The sequence below is a fragment of the Condylura cristata genome, unplaced genomic scaffold (genome assembly GCF_000260355.1).
Source record: "Condylura cristata isolate star-nosed mole 26May11 unplaced genomic scaffold, ConCri1.0 scaffold00002, whole genome shotgun sequence".
NCBI classification, from domain to species: domain Eukaryota; kingdom Metazoa; phylum Chordata; class Mammalia; order Eulipotyphla; family Talpidae; genus Condylura; species Condylura cristata.
The window spans coordinates 59,481,216-59,497,951 of record NW_004567103.1 but is presented as its reverse complement, the minus strand read 5'-3'; the positions used below and the strand labels follow the sequence as shown (position 1 = coordinate 59,497,951).

The window sequence follows — 16,736 nt, the reverse complement described above, 5'->3', positions numbered from 1 at the left end:
TAAGAGTAATGGGATAAAAATGGAATCGGTGTCTACAAACTAAACTTGAGGTTCCTTCCTTATTAAAACTTCAAGCCAAAGATAGGAAAGACCAGTCAGTCTTACTGGTTTTGCAATTTAAAATTCTTTGCGATTAATGACAAGGTTTCTAGACAGGAAATGTAAAAACTAAGCTATAGCTAGTTCCAGTTGAGGAACTTTTCAAAATAAGATATAAGCTAGACTTTCTGGCCAGTGACTGTCCTTTCTTATATATTTTCTGTAAGTCCCAGAAACCCACCAGTATTATATCCTGTTTTGTATGACTGTAAATATTAAGGTCAAAGTACACATCTTTGGCTCAAATACTCAAATTAAAGGGCCCATTAGTTGATTCTTCTCCACAAGCTGCTTTGATTGGCTGCCAGCTGGCCTTTGTCTTGCTTAGACACATAATATTAAAAGTTGCATTTTTCTCATTTGTGCTCTCCTCTTTACAGATCTTAGAAACCAACCATACAGACGAGCCGATGCGGTGAGGAGAAGTGTCAGGCGGCGCTTTGATGATCAGAACTTACGTTCTGTCAATGGTGCCGAAATAACCATGTGAACCCAAGACCTGCCTGTATGAAGAGGGTGTTCGTGAATGAAACTGTCCACATAAACTTTATGTGCTACCATTTAACTGCAGCCTTGAACATAGATTAAATATTCAAAGGGCTCAGATTTAGCAAACACGTAGGAAATTTAAAAATAATGGGCTCTCCTTTCAACCTTTGTTAACAAGTGCCTAAAAGTGGAAGTACCTGCTCAGATTAATCAAAGCAATAGGATTTGATTTGATTAGGTATCTTTTTACACCCATATGTTATTCAATTTTTTAACCAAAATGTAAATTTCATATTACATTTATTAGTTGCCATTCTAATTGTCCCATGATGGCCCACCCTCATTTCCTGATAAGTTGTAAATAACATGGGTACATTCGCTGTTGGCTTCCTTTGCTGAAATGTCTTTTAAGGGATTAATTGATTTTGGGGCTAATTTTTTGTTACAGCCATATATAAGAAGATAGTATTTTTAAGGGCTTGCAACATGGAAGGAAACAATTACATGATAAATTCCTTTGGTCAATAACCAAACTCCCAGCAAAATCCAAACAGGATGCAATTGCAGTGGCACAAAAGTCACTCAACTCTGTCTTGTATTATATTCTACTACTTCTCTGGTAGGGTATGATGCCTTTGAGACATTCACAGTTAACAATGCAAGGATATGATGGCATACAACTGTATAAGACTTGTTTGCAGTACTGTGTTCTTCAGTTAGAGGCAGCTTTAAAAAATAATGCAAATGTATTTATTAATTAGTGTTAAAATTAACATCTCAGTAATCAGTACTAGGACTTCTGAGGACCATTATTGGGTCAATTTTGAGAATAGAAATTGGTGCCTTGCCAGCCAGGGAGTTCAATTGCTCCATCAAGCAGTCAAGATTATTTCTGCTAGCACAGTAGTGTTAGTTTGCCTGGCCTTACTCTCCTCTGACAATCGCAGGGTTCTTGCCCTTTCCCCAATTTTTCCTTTTGTAAATTGGCATTCAAAGTTAAGAAGTTTAGTATTTCCCAGTTTACTCTGTGGGAACTGTAATTAAATTGCTGAAGTTTTGGGATTAAGTTTGAATGATAAGTAATGGAACTAAATGGTCAACTAAGCCATTGTAATTTTTCCTTCATCTCTGGCAGGGCACTTGATCCATTCCAAAGTCAAAAACTGGACTGAAGCTCATTTGTACTTTTCATAACCTACGATTTCTGCTTCTGGCTTACCTTCTTGGCACATTACATCAATATGTTAATTGTAAAGTTTTATTGTATAGTATTTAACCACTGAATTTCTTCTTTTATGTTGTGCTTACCTGAATTCCTTGGTGAAGGCCCCATTTTCCTTGGATAATGTGTAGTTATATGAGCTCTTTTTAAATGTACAGATATTTTGCTATAAAATTGGTGCAGTTTTTTATGGTTTTTACACTTCTCCTTAATTCCTACCTAAGTCTCTGGGTAATATTGTAAATATTGTTTAAAAATGCATCAGCCTATGCTATACAATCTGAATGTTATTTTAACTTATAGTTTTGTTGGTTTTTTTTGTTTAATATATATTTAACTACAAGGACAGTTTAGGGATCAGTTACATTTCACTTTAGCATACCAATTTACGGAAATACTTCAAAACTGCCACCTCAGTACATTTTCATAAATGTGTCCCTTAAAAAAGAACATGCTAAGATTTTGTCTGTTGATTCTTCATTTTGATAAAATAAATTTAACCATGAGATAAAACACAAATGGTTGATCTTTTACTATAAGCAGCTGTTTTCCAAAGCTCATTATTGAGCATGTTAAAATAATTGCCTACTTATTATCTACAAATAGACAATAATATTAGCATGTTCTTTTGTCTATTAATGGTCCTGCTTCTTAGCAATATTAGAAATGTTTTATAAAAGCAGTTCATGTTACTTTTCTGGTCTTTTCATGGCATATGAGCAAATAAACTATTTACTACTCTCCTGTAATATACTGTGGTCTTTCAGTGGTAGACTTTAGCAGGTTAATATATACCTTTTATCTTCTAGAAGCAGATGTTTTGCTACTTGAATTCAGAATTTGTGGTAAGTTTTAAGCAAATCCCCTCTCCATAGGAGGTCTTGACTACTTGCTATATGGAATGTGTGAACCAAATAGATTTGATATTGAAGCAAACCGGGAACAAGAAAATTTTAACTTCAGAAACTTTCCAGGTGTCTTAGAAACAACTAAGAAGAATATAAAGTCATTTAAGGAATTAGTATATTAGGTCTTTGTTCACAAGTCGTTTTTCCCCACTATGTGAATCTTCTCATCCCAACTGCCCCCACCCCTGCACTTCTGTCCTACACCCCGTTTTCGTATGCATAAATAAAACCCCATCTTAAAAAATACAAACTCAGACCCACTAGAATTCCCTGTGATGACACATTAAGGTCCAGTAATTCAACAGCACTCAGCACAAAATGAGATTAGCTGGCCATCACTGCCTCTACTTGTTCAATGTATTAGAATGATCTAATTTTACAGTGGAAAATACTGTTTCCAGTTTAATGTCAGAATTTATGTACATTATTTTTCCGGCATATTTAAAATATTTGACCAACAGTTTTGTTAAAAGGTAAGGAAGTTGAGCCCCCATCTTTTGTTGTGTCATGGCAGTGTCAGCTTAGAGCACGTGGGTGTCCAGTAGCTTAAGAGCTTTTACCTAGTTTAATTTTTATCAGAAATATCTGCAAAGATGAGTATACTAGAGGCCAAATATGTATGAAAGGGTTATTAATGTTAAACTTTTCTCTGTCTTGTTTTAGTCAACTCCCTAAATTTGAAGCAAGAAACAAAGGAAGGAGTGTCGATATACTTTGTGGCCTAACTTTTTATAGCAATAAGTAATTACATTGAGAAAGCAGAACATGGACAGCTAGCATCTCATCAGAGAACTGCATATGAGAAGTGTGAAAAATAAGCTGACACAAATCCAACTTATGTAGTAAAAGATGCCACTTTTTCTAATAAATTGTTTATTTACAAAAGGTCTAATAGCTTGTGAGGTTCTTTACATCAGAACAATATATTAAGACAGAAGAGAAGACCTGGTAGTTACAAACACAGAAAATAGAAATCTTGTTCCCTCTATTACTCACCTTTCAGAACAAATCTTGAGTTTAGTTGTAGAGGTAGGCAAAAGGGAGTAACAGCTACCAAAAAAGTTTGCAGGCATAACTAAAAAAAAAGTTTATAAATAGCAATTTAGATATACCAAAGGAGGAATAGCATATAAGAATAGCTTAGTTTGACTCTGATTTACTTAAAAAGTGTTTATTTTGATTGGAAATGCAGGTAAGATGTAGAAGAGAGGTTTTTCAGTTCCCTGAAATGTAATTGTCAACTTTCTATCTAGGGCACCTACTATCAAATTAACAGTCATTTATCAATCACCAACAATGACTATCTCATTGTCATAAAAGCTGTTTTTTATACAGTAAGTAAACAAGCAAAAAAAAAACAAAACCATGCAGTTTATTGCAATTAGTTTAGGTCAGGTAGGAAATAAAAAAAAAGGGAGGGCTATGGGGAGTGAGTGTGGTAATTAGTGCCACGTAGTCTCATCTCTCATCTGCTCCAGTAACATTTGTGCTTGCCATGTTGCTATTTAGCCTTTTTACTTTTCAAAAATTGCCTGAAATAGCTGTAAGCTTAAAATTACAGCAGGGATTTAACTAGTTACAACCAAGTTATGGAAACATGTCCATAGATAATGGACTATTACTCAGCTATAAAAAATGAAACCTTGCCATTTCCAACATGAATGGGATTGGAGGGGATCATGCTAGTGAAATAAGGAGCAAGGTAAATTCCAGATAATTTCATTCACATGGATTATCAAGAAACCAACAGATAAAGCAAACAAACCAAAACAAACTAGAAAACTAACAGAACAGAGGCTACCAGGGTGGAAGTGCAGGAAGGAGGGAGGAGGCCCAATGAATGGAGGTGAATTTTGGGTACTGTTGGTGGCTGATATAACAATTCTTGAAGAGGTAGAAACCCTTTAACCCTGTTATACTATAAACTGCTGCTAGCTACCTAGAATTTTTTCTTCTTCTAATTTTGTGTCTTCTAATGGACAATTGAAGTCAAGAATTTAATCATTTTTATTTTAATTTCTGGCTTCTAAAAGCTGTACTTGCTTGAGTTCACTGTTTTTTCCAAAAAAAGTACTTATTTTGCTATTGTGATTGCTGTGACCTCTTGTGTAACACCAATTAATGTAAAAGCTGCTAAAGTTATGGTACATGAATTTATGAACGGGATGTGAAAAGTTCTGTTCCATAGTAACACCAGGGGTTTCCTTTAAACGCAAAGGCCACATGGAATTTGCATGCCTCATTAACAACCAACCTTGTGGGTATTTCTGAGGTAACGGTTAAGGAGGGTGACAGTAACTAAACATTAGGTATACTTCAATTATATATGTACCTTTAGGTTAGTATGGTTATTCCAATGATGCTTTTTCAAACTTTAGTACAGATTGTGTGTGCCATGGTGGATGCTGGATGATTTTGTCATTCAACTAATACTTTACATTCAGTAAATGCCTAGTATGTTGCCAGGTACTATTCTAATCCTCAGGATACACAAGTGAATGAAACACAAATCTCTGTCCCCAAGGAACTAGACCATCATTTAAGTATAAAGAACTGAAAACCTTAAGAGCAAGGTAAGAATAGGAAGGTAAGAATTATTTTTTGGCATATGCCATTACCATAACCAGACAATGAAATTATAAGCCTATTATTATAAGCTTATGAGAACACAGTTTATGAAAATGACTTAAGATTTTATTTTGCTTTGTATTTATAAGTGCAGTTTTACTTGAAGAATGAAACTTTGTATTGAGAATCCAACTTCAAGGAAAAAATCTTAAGTGGAATTAATATGCTCTGCCTCATTTTGCTTTTCTAAGTGTTTTAGTTTTCAGTTTTGTAATTTACATTTAAAGTACACAATGTAGTTTACTGTCCTATAAACTTTAGAGGCATTCCTCACTCTTCCCTGTTGCTATTTTATTAGCAACTGTTCTAATAGCATCTAACTTAAAAAAAAAATTATACAAAGGGAGCTGCCCCTTTGTAGATGTAAAAATAAATGTCTGCTTAGTCAGCACTCAGTTAATTGTTAAAACTGGAAGAAAACTGGGATCATGTAGGCAAATAACCTTTCGTGAAAAATACAGCTTTTAGGAGTATAGTCTCTCTACTCAACTATTAAGAATTAAGATTGCCTTATTCTAGGCCAATCATTTTCATTTTATAGTTGTACAAATGAACAAACCAAAAGATGAGATAGCTGTTGGTACTTGATTATCATCAAATTTTCTGGGAGAGGAAAAAAGATTTGATACTGGAAAAGATGAAATAACTTACATGTCGAAGCTACTTTGGGTAATGAAATGGTATCAGCTATGCTAAAAATTGTGGGATCACTGCTTTTTGAAAAAGTACTGTCATATAAAAATACTTAGGGAAGATGCAAGCAATATGAAATGTATTAGTGCATTTAATCCAATTAACATGCTACTGAGAGGAAGAGAAATTTTCTTCCTAGGTGTCCAAAGCTTAATTGGAAAGTACTAATTTTCTCCCTACTGGAAAACAACCTGCTTTCCCATTTGAACACTTTTGTCAAACTCCTGTTTGAACATATGTACTCAACCATAATAGAACAAACGTTAACAAGATATTTGTTTTTCCCAGCTGAAAATTTAGAAACCAAATATAATAGGTTAACAGTATTCATGCAAACTCCTGCTTTAATAGTCTTTCAACACCTGTTGTCTTCAGATCATACATCTTTCTAGCAACTCCCATTTGTTAAGAGCAATGGTAGACAAGTATTACAAACAATTCAATGACATCTTTTAAACCAGGATTTTCTGGTGTGAACTGTAGTTTTAAGTTTTAAACTGTTTATAGGCCAAATTATTTTCATGGGGGGAACTATAAGATAATTTGAATTTGTACTGTCTTCTATGGTGAGTTGATGTTGTGAAAAGAAAATTGTATCTTGTAACAAATACAGAAATCTATTTTAAGGACATGCTAAAACACATCAGTAGCTTTTTATTTAAATAGAAAATCAAAACTTTAAAGTTGTACTTAAAAAAATCATCATTCATGGAAGTTATTAGAACAAAATTTTACAGATTCTGAATTCTTCTGTGAAACATCACTAGTATTTCTGCCAATCAATATCATATGCATATTTTAAAGATTTACCACTAACTTCCATGTGAAGTGTTAACATGATTAGCAATAAAATTACTACCATTACAACGGGACCTCTGAAAATTAAGTCTAGGCAACTCCCTGTTGCCAAAGTTGTTATGTTTTGGTTCTAATATACAATAGAAGACTAACCTTAAAGCAAGCAATCTGATTACTTCACATTTTCTAAAGATAGTAAGTCTCACTTTCTACAAAGTCATGTCATATTTCACAGCAGAAAAATGACTTGGCAGAGACAAGTTTAGAAATAAATCTGAGACTTAACAACTGATGTTAGATTTAACTAAATTAAACAAGGGAGGCAGGGTGGGAAAGAATTATCCTGGTCAGTAGTCCCACTTTCAAATTCATTAGTATGGTAAAGAAAAAGAAAATGAACTTTTCTGTTCTTGAAATAGGATTGCTCCAAGTGTGTAAAACAGGAAGGAGGGAAAAAAAAAAAACAAAAACAAACCCCAAGATATTACCAAAGACTGCTAAAATTCACTTAAAAAAAATCTCCTGCACTGAAGGAAAATATAAATCACATTACTAACCTTCAAAAGTTAGCATGTAAAGAGTATTCTAGCTTCTAGCCACTATATCTCTAAAGTATTTTGTAGGAAATTCATAAACCAAAAAACAAAACAAAACAGATATGGGGCCTCAAACGCACTGATTTGTGAAATTCTTAAAAAAGTAACCTAGTTATGTGGGTAAGATGAAGCAAAATTTAGGTTATTTAGTATCTTTAAATGATTAACTTTTTTGAGCTGAGCATTTTAAATAGAAATAAATACTAGTACACGCTAGAAGAGAAGGTTTAATAATTGATAAAAAATGTACAAAAATATTCAAATCAGAAATGCTTTAGAATGTGTACCATGAAGTCAACACTTCTCAGTGAGTAGGGATGGTAAAAGACTAACTCATTGGAGAAAAAAATTAAAAAAAAAAAAAAAAAAAAAAAGCCAGAGAAAGATTGGATTAAAAAAAAGACAACTGTTAAAGAAAATGTTTAAGTCAACATTGATTTGTTTTCAGGCAAGGATATTGCAACTATCACTTAAAGTTTGGTGGCACATTCTTTCGTAGGTCCTTAAGGCAATATATTTAAAGTAATTTACAATTTGATTTGATGTTAATTTTTTGAACATCACCTCAAAATAATGCCCTCACAATAGCCTTTTTAAAATGTATTCAGATGTTTCATAAAAAATAATGGTGGCTTTATTATAGTAGTGCTCAGCAGCACTACTATAGTTAAGGGTCTATCAGGTTTCCATTTAGAACACCTATTTCTGAGTTCACCATAAAAGATCATATTGGCTTTAACCAGTTGGGTAGTGCACAAAAAAGCATTTTTATCAGTTGCTGGTGCTTTTTTTGTACTACTAGTTATCAAAAAATTTTTCATTATATTGTCAAAATCCAACTTCTATAAAGTTAAATCAAATTACCTCATGACTTAGACTTTAGAACAAAGTAGAGACATCTGCAGTTATCAATAAATTGCCACCTTTAATCCATCCTGCAGTGCCCTATGAAAGGGTCACAGAAAGACAGTTATGACCATATGAAAATATGATTCTTGACACAGAATCAAATGTTATTTTCAATTTCCTTTGCTTTTATAAAGTCCACAATAACAATACTTAAATGTACTTTTTCCCCTGTGATATAATTAAAACCCAGTGTTATTTCAATTGAACTTAAAGTAGAGTCCCTGGTCTGAATTAGACTTTACATCATACTGTAAACGTATTTGGTATAATTTATTGATCATCATCCAGTTGCTCCAAAAGGGTTCTTCTGCGCTTTTCCAATTCTCCTTCACTTAGTTCACTGCCAGAAGTATCCCAATTACCCTGAAAAGACATTGAATATAATTATGTGTGATGTTAATACTCAAAAGGTTAAGTAGTAATGAACCTCTGAAACAAATTATCGGAATTTGGATTTTCACCCACAGAAACCACATCTTCCAAAAATTATCAAGCCACTGCAGTTATATTAGGGAGATGTATGTGTAATTCAGGGGAGCTTTTATAAGAGGCTACTAATAGGAGAATGGCACATACCAGTTTCTTTTCATTATAGTATGTGAAATCTTTTTCTGTCTTAATAGAAGTTGATTTCATAGGACCTGTATTTCTTGCTGATTTTGCACAAATTTTATGTTGTTCTACTATTTTATATTACAGAAAAATCAAAGTTTAAGCATACTATATTCAGATAAATGTACAATGTGAACAGGATAGTACTTAGTATTGGTTTTCCATTCTTATCATCCTATGTTATCTGTAAGACATAGCCTTTGGAAAGTGGGCAGTTTGTCTAGCCCCTTAGGGGAATTTCATTTAACACTATAAGGAAGAGAGTGTTAAACAGAATGCTAGTAAAAACTCTATACCCCATAGTGCAACTTTAAGAAAAAACTTCTGATTATCAGTGAATACAGAGTATAAAAGGACGGACTAACAAGGCTTATCAAAACTTGCCACTGGCAATTTTGTAGCCACTTCCTTGCTAAGCAAGCCCCCCATAGCATCTATGGAAGAAATGCCAATGTTAGGAGAACACTAATTTTATATATGATCTATTGAGAAACGCACAGCATGGGATGGCCTACGGCAACCACTTGCACATTGTTAAAAGATGCATGATTGTATATATACACATGTATGTGTAATTCATATTAACTATGACTTTGCTTACTCCTCCTTATTTGCACTTGCCTCTTCCCATCATTGATTAACAATGACAACTGTGGCTGTCTGGGGGGAGAACCCAGGTACTATCTTCAATTCTTTATTTCTTAAACTATTTAGTATTACTTCTTAAGACTGTACAAAGCAGAAGACCATACCCTTTCTTAGTGGTTAAATTACAGTTACGGAATGCTACGGTGTTTTAAAGAAATATAAAATTACGGACATTCTAAGCAGCAGTCACTTCTAATTATATGTTAAATTATTTTCTGAGTGATAACTTTCACCAATAATAATAGGCCTGAGAAAAGTTTTTTACCACAGTATTCTGTATTTTTCAAAATTCTAAGTACTTACAGAATCCTTTCCAGTCTTTTTCTTGGGCGATTTGTGCTTTGATTCTGATCTCTGTCTAGTTCTTTCTTTTTCGCTTTCCCGGTCTTTTTCTTTTTTATCTTTTTCTCGCTCAGCATCTGACTCTGGAGAGTCCTATGTAAATAAAAAATGGCATGTTAACATTTAAAAAAAAAAAAAAGATTTATGGATATAGAACAGGCCAGAGGTGCAGGGGGTGGGGTGGGGTGGGGGAGACAGGATTCAAGGATTCACCAGAGGCAGAGTGGGGAGCAGCAGGCGAGACAGGTCTGTTGTGCCATGTGGGTCACCTCCAGGGCCGGGGATTGAACTTGCACTGAAGTGGCTGTGGCTTAGCTTGCAGTGCTGTGTCCTAACCCATTGCGCCACCGGGGAAGGCCTCATGTTAGCATTTTGATAGACAACATTCTGTTTTGTAAAATTCTTATATAGATAAGCATTTAAGAACATCTGTCTATTAGGGTATGAGTTCCTGGAGAGATTAAAATTTGTGTAGAACTTCAATGATTCTATAACATTTCTAAGATTCATGGGAGGGAGTTGGCTCTCCTATGAGAAGGATTACATTTTGTAATCAGATTTAAGACTGGAATTAAAATTGGATCATACCTTTTATGTAAATGTAAATAATTTGTTCCCTCACTAACTTAAAATATTGTTTCTCAAAATGCATATTTAAATGCTGCAATTAGCTTAATCATTGTATTAAGTAATGTAAAACTCTTTCTTCAAACTGCTGACATTTAAGACATTTTCAGGACCTACATGGGCCTTCATTAGATATGTACAAACTCAAATGAACACGTCAGTGGTAACACCAAGGCCCTTAATTTTGAAAATGTTCTGTATGTGTATCTAAGATTAAAAAGTAGAGAAAGGAGTTGCTTAAGTATTTAAACTTGTTCTTGACAATAGCTACAGCACATACCTACAAACACATAGGCTATTTCTGTAAGATGGTTCTTTTAAAGCCAGAGTTAATATCTTAAAACTGTTTTTTTTTCTTCCTTCAAAGCTCACCAAAAGACTAATGGAACATTGGTTGAAGAACTAAAATAAAATTTGATTTAACACCTGAGTCTAGTTCATGGACTGCAAAACTAAGGACATTAACCTAGGTGCTATGTAAAAATTAAACGCTTACAGATTTATGTCTCCTCTTCTTGCTTTTCTTCTTATGTTTTTTTGACTTCTTATAACTTCTCTCTAAGCAGCATGAAAAGAAAGGTGTCAGGATTTAAGGACATCCAAGTCAGTAACTTTAATTAAGTAGATAGATGTGCTTACCAGATTCAGCACTAGAAGAATGTTCTGAAGCAGAACGAGACTCGGATCGCTGTCTCTTTTTCTTTGAATGGCTGTCGTCATCATCTGAATCTGACCCCTAAATAATAATAGTAATTTCATTCACAATGATGCTAACAAATATGTTAATACACTTAAGGTTCCATGTAATAAACTTCCTTACTGATCGAGAGCGGGAACGTTTCCTGTGGTGTTTTTTAGACTTTTTAGAGTGTTTCTTGTTCTTTGAATGGTGATGCTGACATTCGTGCTGCAATGACAGAAGAAATGTTACTTTTACTTTAAACTACAGATCTTATTCATTAAGACATCTCAATATTATGGCTTTATAGGAATGAGAATAGTATGGGTTAGTAGGAAGAAATGCAGAGCATAATCTACACAACAGTCACACTGCTTTCAAAAATAATGGAAATACACTTACATTCACGAATAGCCTTTCTGGCCTTTGTGAGTTATGCTAAAATTTCATGCTTTTCTATTTCAAGGTCCCAATACAGGAAGTCCAAAACTATTCATTAGTTCCATTTATGACTTCATGATGATAAAAGAATCAGATTCTTGAATTGGGAAAAGACAGGGAAAAGTCCAGTAGAGCTAAACTTCACAAATTTACATTCTAGAGCCTCAGAACCTTATTAAAATGATTCAAATGTAGGATATCTGCTGATTAGGTCTCGCCTACAAGTATCCAGGTAATGCAGATGCTGACCTGATACATTTGACTAGAAAAGATCAAGAGGCCGTCAAGACTACAGCTAGAGGAAGCTGGGAAATAATATAGGGTGCAGGTGGATAATGTCAACAGAGGAAACTACAATCAAAACTGACATCAAGCACAATAATTATGAACTGCTGACTTCCTATGTCCAATTACCATGTGACACTGTAATGCCAGCTTCCAGATGTTGGGCTTTATTTACACCTGGCAAGATCAGCATATTTGATTAATGGAATGAAACAGTTTGGCCTAGAACCTTTCTCCTGCAAGTACTATCTCATTTTGTTCATTTGTTAACTCCACAAGGTTATTGTGAGAATTGCATTCTTACATTTAATATGTGTAATAATTACAGCAGTGTCTGCCCACAAAGGCACCAAAAATTGTTATCCAATTGGTCAATTTAGCATACAACTGTATACCTAAAAATCTTCCAATACTCTTCAATTAATATACTAACATGCAGTTTAACCGCTAGTGCAGAAACGTAGTTATTATATTTCCACAAACGTCTAATGTAACACTGAAATTTAAAAGCTGTTTTCTGTTTTGTAAGATTTTAAATTTACACTAGAGTGTAGCTATATTGCTAAACTGAACATTCTAAAATATGAACAAATGCAGTCTTTACAAATATTTATATCCCTATGCGATTTTAGTTTGTTTCACAATTTCTACAGAAATAATTTTATAATCATCCCAGGCAAGTATATTTTGTGCAAAAACAGTATGAGTTAAGAAAACTTCTATCATTCTAAATCCTTTTTGTTTATACATTTATATTTTGTAGTATTTCAGAGTACCAAAATTACCTCAAGCACATGCATAAAATCTTTAAATATTCGCTTTCTTTCAGATTCTAGAGTTATGTCCTCAAATGCTGGCTCTTTTACAAATCTCTCCCGGATCTGGAAAATTAAGATATTGAACATAGTATGACTTTCCAAAAAATCAAATTTAAAAATAACAACAGCAACTGAAAATGATGACAAACTGTCTTTAAGAGTTTATATTTCTTAAAAAACACTGGATTGGGCTTCACAGAATGGACAGCTGGCTTTATAGTCTGAATTTATTTTTAATAATTGCTCTAGAATTGTGACTATACAATGGGCAAGAATGAAAATGTTGCTTAATTGTAAACCAGATAGTTCATTAGTAAATGGTGAAGTTATTTATAAGTATACATACATCTTCCCAGACAGCATCCAACTCTATTGGAGGAGTAGCTTGTTTCAACATACTCTTAAATGCAGATTCTTTCCGTTTCATCTTCCGAGCCTCCTCTTTTTCTCTTTCACGTTCACGGGCTTCTGCCTTTTCTAGTAACTTTTAGAAAACCATATTTAATCAGCTATAATGGTGAAATTATCCTTGTTAATATCTATACTTCATATTCTCCCACTGTTTACAAATGCCAATTGGTAACACCAATTAATGTGAGCAAAGGAAATTTAACTCAGCCCATCATGTAAATGTTTTCTCTCTCATTACCCTGAAAGACTATCTACTCTGAAGGTCTAATCATGCTTCTTTACTCCCATAGACTACAGCTCACGTACTGATTATATTAAAAACAGCACTATTATTTGTAAGAACTTACACTATTGAAAGCCAACTTAATATTCCCAGCATCTAATGTGGTTGATCTTTTTGTTGAACTGATTATTGCCACAAAATCTTCAAAAGTAGTATTAACTTCAACTACAAATCCTTTATCCTATGAGAAAAAATAATTCTCATTAATACAAATACCATACCAATTTTGAAAACATACTACAGATTAAGTTAATGTAAATATACCATTTACCTTTAGAATATCTTTTATTATCTTCTTCTCATCATGATAACGTGCTTTAAGATCCTCAACATAAAACTTGAAAAGGTCAAGTGCAGTTGATCCTAATGAAAAAACTAAAGAAGTCAAAAGCTAGCTCTAACCAAAGAGCTGCAATTACTTTTTTGTTTATAAAACAAAATAAAGCACCCATCCAACCCTCAACAAAAGCACTTTATGCCCCTCCAACCTGCCCCTAGCCCCTTCCAATTACTATCATACTATAAATTAGGAAAGAATCTCACCCGGCTGACCAAGCATATTAGTGAATCTAATATCAGAACTGATTGTTGGATACAATTCCATCCAAGATGACATTGAATGCAGTTGTCCATGTTCATGTAATTCATCTAAAAATATCTGCAAAAAAAGACCACCAACAAAAAAAACACACTGTACTGAAAAAATCATTGTTAAGAACATTACAAATATCAGTGTTGCATAAAAACAGCAACATTTAAACTTCTACCAAAGCCATACCAAATATGTTTAGTGCAATGTTTAATATGTTACGCACATATAAGGAAAGAAAACAATCTATTTTTAAGCAAAATTTTGAACTTCAGAAAAATACCTACGAAATTCCAGTTTACTATCTCTAAAGATAGATTATGTGCATCTCAAAATTAAACATAATGGTAAAAATTAAGTCAAAACATTGGATACCTACTATATGAATGATGAAGCCAAAGAATGGGTGTTTCCTGTAGTAATTTTTAAAGCACAGTGAATAATGAACTTTGTGTATCAACTTTCTGAACAAATATGGACCTCCAAGAGGAAGATTTTAATTCAAGGAAAATAAATCAAGCTCATATCTGATTTCAAAATATACTTCCTTTCTTTCAAATACTATTGTGCCTTCGAGCTAAATTTTTATATATTTATTTCAATTTCTTTAGCCATTTTACCTATGCTGACATTCACAGCAACATATTGAGATATTAGTACTCAACAATTTTTATATTTCTTGCTTCTCCTAAACCTCTGAGTACTATCCTATAAACTAATGTCCTTAAAAGAACTATAAGCCATAATTCTGCTCCTAAAATTCCAACACCTCAACTGTTCAATCTTGTAGCAACATTCAGTTTGGTATTCATTGTAGCCTCTAAGTACATGAAATGCAGTTACATTGAATTGCTGTGTATCCCATCAGTATTAAATATAATTTTAATGATTGCCAAAAACATTATTTTCAAAACTACTGGTTTTGCCTTAACAGTTTGAAGAAAAGACTACCATTAATTTAAAGCTCAAAAAAAAAAAAAAAATGTTGTGGAGAACCTCCCTGGTCGTACCACAGGTTAAAGTATTGAACGAGGAGGTAATCTGCAGCCACTGCAGCATGGGTTCGATGCCCAGCAAAGGAGGTGACCTACATAGCTAGGCAGAACTCCCATGCCCTATATCTGCTGCTGCCCTCAGCAGTGTAATTCAGTCAATCTGCCTGTTATGCTCCAACCTGGTGAATCCCCTCACCCCCACACCTCTGGCCTATACCCCAGTTCTTGTATACATAAATAAATAAATCTTAAAAAAAAAAAAAAAAATGCTATGGCATACATTTTTATTGGCTAGCATTGCCCTGAATAACACCAGACACCTAGAACTCCCCTTCTCCAAGAACATGTCCATACAGTCAACATCTTACCCTCATCTCCTTCATACTGTACAGCCACCCTTGAATTTTAAACCTTCCAAGTTTTTGCTTAATGAAAGACAGCACTAATGGTAAGATTTTTCATTCTCTCCCTCTTGACTAGTTTTCACTTACCCAATAAAAACCATTTATTTTCTTAACTGTAAGCTTATTTAAACTTTATTATCAAAAGCTTCAAGAAATGACTAATTTTGCTTCTATTTATCTTAAAGCTATTTGGCAACCCCTCTGACTTTCCATGCTAGCAGTCAGTTAACACCTTAAAAACTATATAGCTAATTGTTTTTCAGGCTTATTTAATGATTCTTAACACGCTCCATTTTTGTTGGTTGCAAGAGCTAGTAAAAACCATGAATTGTTGAGCTGCACGACCAGAATCTTAATCAGTAGGCCTAGTATAGGGTTTTAGAATTTTCATTTTCATAAATCCCAGATGGTGCTAATGGCTTGAAGACCAGTGCTCTATCTAAAAAATGCACCTTAGCTTCTGAGACACTGTACATTCCTTTAAAATCTTTGGTCATTTCTTTCCATCTTGAGATGAATCAAAAAAACTTAAGAAAAGTAACCATAGGTCCCTTTTTACAGATGTGATAAAGTGTTTACCACCACCTAATAGGTAAATTAATATTTGATTAAATGTCAGCTATTATCATTATGGGCAATGCTCTTTCATCATGATTTTTAAAATTTCTAATGTCAATTTTGTAATTAATTTTACTGAAATTCTAAATATATGCTTTGACAGGCAATGCAGCAGCATAGGAAAATTATTATCTAAATCAACATAAAAATGCTAGTATGAATTATATTAACAATCAGAAAACATGCCAGATATCTACTGACCAATAAAGTCATATTTTAGGTCTATAGGTCTATCTAGCCTTTTCATTTCTCCTCCATTCTCCACAGAATTGAAGCTATATTCTTCTGTACTTTCTGTGACCCAGATTTCCTTTATTTGACTGTTATTATTTATCACATATTTTTCTTTAAAACATTGCAAAGCCCATCATCAACATTAAAATTTAAAGTCTACAATGTCAGATGACCTCTTAAAACTAGTCTGAGGTATATGGCTTAATTGATATTTAGATTTTCTTGCCTCTTTATTTTTTTTTAAAGATTTATTTATTTATTCGTATAGAACTGGGGTACCGGCCAGAGGCTCAGGGGCGGTAAGAGGCCTCACCAGAGACAGAGTGGAGAGCAGAACAGGCAGATCTACGAAGTACACTGCTAAGGGGAGCAGCGGGAGGGTCAGGAGAGGTCTGCCGCGCCATGTGG

The 16,736-nt window shown here is 33.8% G+C and overlaps 2 protein-coding genes across 13 annotated transcripts in view; one reads left to right on the top strand and one right to left on the bottom strand.

Moving 5' to 3' along the window:
• The window catches only part of FMNL2 (formin-like 2), a 277,844-nt gene extending 270,037 nt beyond the window's left edge, over window positions 1-7,807 (top strand). For 3 of the 6 annotated variants that reach the window (XM_012726431.1, XM_012726458.1, XM_004674653.2), the window contains 2 exons: window positions 480-2,655; window positions 3,382-7,807. In XM_012726431.1, coding sequence (XP_012581885.1) covers window positions 480-518 — 39 coding nt within the window. In that variant the 3' untranslated portion in view covers window positions 519-2,655; window positions 3,382-7,807. Of the gene's footprint in view, window positions 1-479; window positions 2,656-3,381 lie in introns of those variants that run through there. The other 3 variants (XM_012726428.1, XM_012726442.1, XM_012726450.1) reach the window with 2 other exon arrangements.
• PRPF40A (PRP40 pre-mRNA processing factor 40 homolog A (S. cerevisiae)) overlaps window positions 4,355-16,736 on the bottom strand; it is a 45,435-nt gene continuing 33,053 nt past the window's right edge. For 5 of the 7 annotated variants that reach the window (XM_012726475.1, XM_012726490.1, XM_012726471.1 and 2 more), the window contains 10 exons: window positions 14,032-14,146; window positions 13,760-13,863; window positions 13,553-13,669; window positions 13,141-13,278; window positions 12,762-12,857; window positions 11,392-11,478; window positions 11,211-11,307; window positions 11,068-11,129; window positions 9,906-10,037; window positions 4,355-8,705 (listed from right to left, as the gene is read on the bottom strand). In XM_012726475.1, coding sequence (XP_012581929.1) covers window positions 8,613-8,705; window positions 9,906-10,037; window positions 11,068-11,129; window positions 11,211-11,307; window positions 11,392-11,478; window positions 12,762-12,857; window positions 13,141-13,278; window positions 13,553-13,669; window positions 13,760-13,863; window positions 14,032-14,146 — 1,041 coding nt within the window. In that variant the 3' untranslated portion in view covers window positions 4,355-8,612. The remainder of the gene's footprint in view (window positions 8,706-9,905; window positions 10,038-11,067; window positions 11,130-11,210; window positions 11,308-11,391; window positions 11,479-12,761; window positions 12,858-13,140; window positions 13,279-13,552; window positions 13,670-13,759; window positions 13,864-14,031; window positions 14,147-16,736) is intronic. The other 2 variants (XM_004674652.2, XM_004674651.2) reach the window with 1 other exon arrangement.